This window comes from Pteropus vampyrus, unplaced genomic scaffold, assembly GCF_000151845.1.
Source record: "Pteropus vampyrus isolate Shadow unplaced genomic scaffold, Pvam_2.0 Scaffold14, whole genome shotgun sequence".
Taxonomy (NCBI): Eukaryota; Metazoa; Chordata; class Mammalia; order Chiroptera; family Pteropodidae; genus Pteropus; species Pteropus vampyrus.
Genome location: NW_011888795.1, coordinates 9,921,108 through 9,926,881, shown reverse-complemented (window position 1 = coordinate 9,926,881; position 5,774 = coordinate 9,921,108). Strand labels below are relative to the sequence as shown.

The 5,774-nt window shown below is 37.0% G+C and overlaps 1 protein-coding gene across 6 annotated transcripts in view; it reads right to left on the bottom strand.

Annotated features, from left to right (window-relative positions):
- Positions 1 to 5,774, bottom strand: part of PARL (presenilin associated rhomboid like) — a 51,681-nt gene that overhangs the window by 2,512 nt on the left and 43,395 nt on the right. For 4 of the 6 annotated variants that reach the window (XM_011382572.2, XM_023526211.1, XM_023526212.1 and 1 more), the window contains 2 exons: positions 1,310 to 1,411; positions 1,074 to 1,171 (listed from right to left, as the gene is read on the bottom strand). In XM_011382572.2, coding sequence (XP_011380874.1) covers positions 1,074 to 1,171; positions 1,310 to 1,411 — 200 coding nt within the window. The remainder of the gene's footprint in view (positions 1 to 1,073; positions 1,172 to 1,309; positions 1,412 to 5,774) is intronic. The other 2 variants (XM_023526216.1, XM_011382590.2) reach the window with 1 other exon arrangement.

Genomic DNA, 5,774 nt, shown 5'->3' with positions numbered 1-5,774 from the left:
TTCATAACTCTTTGTTTCTCATACTGTAATATCAGGTCAGTTTCTACTATTTATAATGTGCTGCTGTTAAAGCTAGAACTCACATATGCTATTCTTTAATCATCACTGAAAAATATAAATGGCATAATGGCATTTAATTCCACCGCCTACTGGGCAAAACTGCTCCATTTAGAATATATTTTCTACTTTTTTAAAAAAATTAAAAACTTAAGTTATTCCACTTTCATGAAACAAAGTAAAAACCAAGTAGGGGCAAAAGGTAACATTTATGCATGAAGGGGCTCGAGCACAACAGATAGACGACAACTCTGCAAAAGAGACTCTGCAACTCTCACGGTCAGATGGGCTCCAGGAGTCCTGAGGAAGTTCTGTGACAGAGACACTATAGCTTTTCTGTTTTAAGCAAAACTCCATTGTCTGAAGCACAAACAGAAGATCTTGTGACCATAAAGCAATTGTACTCAATATGGTGTGATGGATCTGGGTTGAAATCTCTGCTCTGCCACTTGGCTGTTTGACCTGGGGAAGATCACTTCTGAGCCCATCAGTAAAATGGAAGTAATAATAGTATAACATAAGGTACTAGCTCAGTAGTTGCTATATAACAATGCTCAGTAAGTGGTCACAACTGGTTTATGATCCCTGAGGCCCAGAAGCCAGTCATATAGCACGCATGCAAACTCACTGTGGGCAGAGGAACAGGTCCACCCACTCTTACTGCCCAGCACTGGTGAGATGGAGATCAGGGTGGGTCTGGGCAGGGGAGAGGAGGCCTGAGAGCAGGGAAAGGAGATGACAGCCCAGACAGGGGGTAACCCGGGGCTGAGGGTAAAGGCATAGCAGGTCTCCAACAAACAACTGAGGCAGGGGCAGGAGGGCTGACATTCTCACATCCCATCTCACATGGTGCAACTGAGCAAGGCCAAAGCAAACCATGTTGAGGATTCCTCGCCCTCCCAAAGGTACTAGCCCTTGCTTCGACCAGAGCTGCCTTACTCTGCCTTCCTTAGGGGTAGAGAGAGGAAGATGACCCCAAAAAAGGCAGTATAGCAGTCAATTACACTAAAACTTACATCCCAAAGAGAGCTCCCCCAAGATGTGCTGCATGATCAAAAAATTTCCATCCCAGGACCATTCCTGCTGTATCCATGGCAATAATGGCTTTCAGGGCCTGCAAACCAACAAAAGAGAACAGAACTGTTACAACTTTCAATCTTCCGGCATTAACATGTCTAATTTAAGGCCAAGAATTTAGTCAATATAGAAATATCATCACTGTCCCCACACTTCACATCGTAAATATACTCACATTCCCTGCTGTGAATGTGAACATTGGAAGGAAGATGATGGCAAGCCTCCCTTCTGGGATCTTAGTACAGACAGCTGCAAGGACCGTCATGATTGCACCCGACTGCAAATTAACACATGGGTGAAAATGTGAAACTCTGAATGTGCAACTGCTTAGTAACTACAAAGTCTAAAGCAGCAACACTTTTTCCAGAAAGTTAATAAGCCAAAGGTGAGCACAAAGCTTAAAAACTTTCAGTTATTAATATACAAAATATCAGGCAAAGTGCCTCCAAGTCCATCATACAGTAACCACCTGGAAAGGATGTAACTACAGGCAATAAGATATGGAACAACCAGCATGTGAGCACTTAATGAACTTCAGGGACAGTGTAAAACATGCCAAATGCATCATTTCATCAAATGACTAAGAGAAAAGCACTTCTCAAACCTCAACAAAGCCCCACAATCAGAATGAGTGAGCATAAATTTGCCCAAAGAAACCTACATGTGTAAATTTCTTATAAGCATGTTTTATCTTTAAAAAAAAAAATCACAGGAAATTTGCATTCTACTTCATAATAAAACTAAACATTTTCCTTAAAACCTTTGAGCAAATATTCTGCTCCAGGAAAGCATGCCATGTTTATCTCATGGCCCTGCAGGGCCTGCCCCTCACAGCATCCTCGCAGCCACATACATACATACACGCTTCCACCTAAGTACTTGAGCAGCACTTCACCCAACAACCTTGTATTAGAGAATAAGAATCTAAACCTTGCAATCTTTTGATCAAAAAATCAAACACTTCTTGTTATAGCTGAATTATAATTATTGTACAAAGTTTTTTTCTTTTATCATACGTGCTTTCCCACATTATGAAATCTTCTTAATTTAAAGTTATAATGGCTATGAAATACCTCCTGGATAAATTATGCTAATTTAACTAAACTTTCTTAATGTTAGACATGTTCCCAATTCCACTAAATGGTAGAATACTTGAGAAACTGGATCATAATCCCTAATTCACATTAAATCTCATGATAATCATGCATTCAAATGCTTGAGTCCTACTATGTATCAGGTGCTATGCTATATGTTGGCAATATAGAGAATGAAATATATAGTCTCTGCCTCAAGGGAGCTTACATAGTGGCAGAAAAGACAAAGAAGTAAAACCAACCACATTTGATCAGCTATGATGGGGAAGTACAGCATGCTATACCAGCAGATGGAAGGGAGAGCTCAGGGTTAATAAGTAACATCAAACTCTGCAGGGAAGTGTGACTAGGTGTTGGCTAGGTAAAATGGGAGGAGATGGGGAAAGTGTTGTAGGCAGAAAAACAGCTTGAACGAAGCCTAGAGGTCAGAGGGTAAAGTGCAAAAATACAAAGTAGTTGACCAGGAAGAAAGCAAAAGGAGGCAGTCACTTGAGTTTAGCTGTCTTCTACCAAAGTTCTTAGTAAAGACAAATCTTAGTTACTTATTAAATATAATAAAATTCTCAAGAGGGACATTCTACAAAATATCTTCTCACAATTCCTCAAAAGTATCAGATTATGAATGACAGGAAAGACTGAGAAACCCCTACCCCTCACAGACTAGAGGATACTAAAAAGACATGACAATTAAATGCAATGTAGTATCCTACAATGCAAAAAAAGAAAAAAGAAAAAGAAAAGAACACCATGGATCCGCTGGGGAAATCAAATACAGTCTGCAGTTAATGGTACTGGACCAATGTTAATTTCCTAGTTCTGATAAGTGAGCCATGATTATGGAAGATGTTAACATTAGGGAAAGCTAATGAGATGTACATCTCTGCCCTCACAAAAACCATCACAGTAAAAATTGATTCAACCTAGAATGACCTAGAATGATCAATGGATGCTATTTCTGAGTAATGGGGGAAGGGGGGGGGTTGATGAACAAAATATCAAGATATTTATATAATCCCAAAGTAAACAAAAAGCAAAAATAAGGACTACATCAAACTAAAAATCTTCTGTACACCAAAGGAAACCATTTACCAAAATGAAAAGGCAAACAGGATGAAATATCTGCAAATCATATATTCTGATAAGGGGTTAAATACATAAACTATACGAAGAACATACACAATTCAATGTCAAAAAATCTGATTAAAAAATGGGCAAAGAATATGAATACACGTTTTTCTAAAAAAGACATACGGATTGCCAACAGGTACATGAAAAGGTGTTCAACATCAAGAATCATCGAAGAAATGCAAATCAAAACCACAATGAGCTATCACATCACACCTGTTAGAATGTCTATAAAGATAAGAAATAGCAAATGTTGGTAAAGATGTAAAGAAAAGGGAACCTTGTGAACTGCTGATGGGAATGTAAACTGGTACAACCACTATGAAAAATAGTATGGAGGTCAAAAATTAAAAAGAGAACTACCACAGGATCCAGCAATTCCACTTTTCGGTATTTATCTGAAGAAAACAAAAATGCTAACTTGAAAAGATATATGCATCCTATATTCACTGCAGTATTATTTGCAATAGCCAAGATATGGAAATAACCTATGTGTCCATCAATGGATGAATGGATAAAGAGAATGTGGTGTATATAGACAATGGAATATTATTCAGCCATAAAAAGGAAATCTTGCCATTTGAGACAACATGGATGAAACTTGGGGGCATTACGCTAAGTGTAATAAGACAGATATATACATATTATGGTATCCACATAATGGAATATTATTTACCCATATAGAGAAATAAATTATTGATATACACAATCCCATGGATGAATTTCAAAATAACTATACAGAAGGCAGAACAACAAAAAGAAGTATATGCTGTATGATTCCATTAATATAAAACTCTAGAAATTAAGTATAAATGAATCTACCATGACAAAGGCAAAGAAGTTGTTGCTTAGGAGTGCAGGCAGGAGCACAGAAAAGCACCAAGGAACTTTTGAGGATGTGAATATGTTCATTACCTTAAGTGTGACGATGATTTCAAGGGTATCTACATTTCAAAACTTACCATATTATAAACTTCAAATATGTGCAATTTTTGTATGTTAATTATACTTCAATAAACCCCAGTTGCTTTTTGTCTTTTTAAGACTTAGGAGTCCTCTGTACTATTCCTGCAACTTTCTCTAAGATTTAAGTCATTTCAAAATAGGACATTTAAAAAAGACATATAAGAGAAAAATAATTTTTAAAAGATGCTCCTATAATTGAATGCTCAAATAATTAAAAGGAAAGGTCCCTACTTTTTCATTTAAAAGGCTATTTCAGAAAATAGCATCTATGTCTCTTAAATCCCAACTGTTTATTTAGTGTCTTCTAAGTAAAGAGTTGCTTCAGAACATAGGACTATCTTACATTTTAGGAATTACTAAAACTTTAAAGAAAAGTATTATGAGTCCCAGGAATCCCAGATGTCCCCAGCTCCTAATATATAGTTGCTAGTTGGCCTAAACAGGGAAACTAGCTCAAGTTGCAGTCCTAGGGATGGGCTGGGATAACTAGGAGATGGAAAGACAGTATGAATAGCTCTCAGAAGGAAACTTAAGACCTAATTTAAGGTATATGGACAAAGACAACCTAGGGCTTAGGCTGAAAAAAATAAAGAACAAGGAATAATAACGTCAGCTACATAATAAAGGGGACAGGCTAGGAGTTGATGGTGCCTACCAATTTTGCTGTAGGGGTTAGGGGTTAGAATTCTATGTTTTATATTTAAGATCTACTGCCTGCTATTGTATATTGACCAAACTAGCTTCTGTGCAAGTAATTGTAACACATGGGGTTCTTCTGAAATCCTTACTCCCTTAACAGAGTGATCACTGGTTATGTGGAAATACTCACATGTACACACACAGCCTCCATAATTTGTTCAACCCTTTCCTGGTTCCTTACTCCACATCCTAAATATTAGGTCATAGCAACTTTCAAGGACATTAGAACCACCTCAGAAGATGGCAGGCTTATTTCCCCACAAAAACTGCTGGGTTATGGTTCCTCTAGGGTGCAACATGTTTTATTGGCCATATTTATATTTATTCTGAAAGATCTGTTCTGGCTGGAACTTCAACATCTGCCCCAAAATCTATCAGCACATAGTGTATTAAGCAAAGCAGATGTCATTGTCACTTAAGAATTTGGAAGTTGGAGTGAACAGTACCCTATCACCTTCTAGTCTTTACAGCATTATATACAACTGTAGTATGCTAGGTTTATTTTTTAAAAAACCTAAAAAAGCCAACTCAACGATCCAGAAGATATCAAGTTGAAGCCTTATTTTCTGAAAGAAAAAAACAGTAAAATTATACTTTTCCCCAAAATGAAGCAAATATAATTTGATTAGCTGATATGAAAGAACATTAAAATTCTGTTGACTCTCTAAATTAGTTCTCCATAGATTATATTCTTCATCTAAAATGCTCATTACAGATATTTTAATAAAGAAAATTCGCATTTACTGAACATTTCTA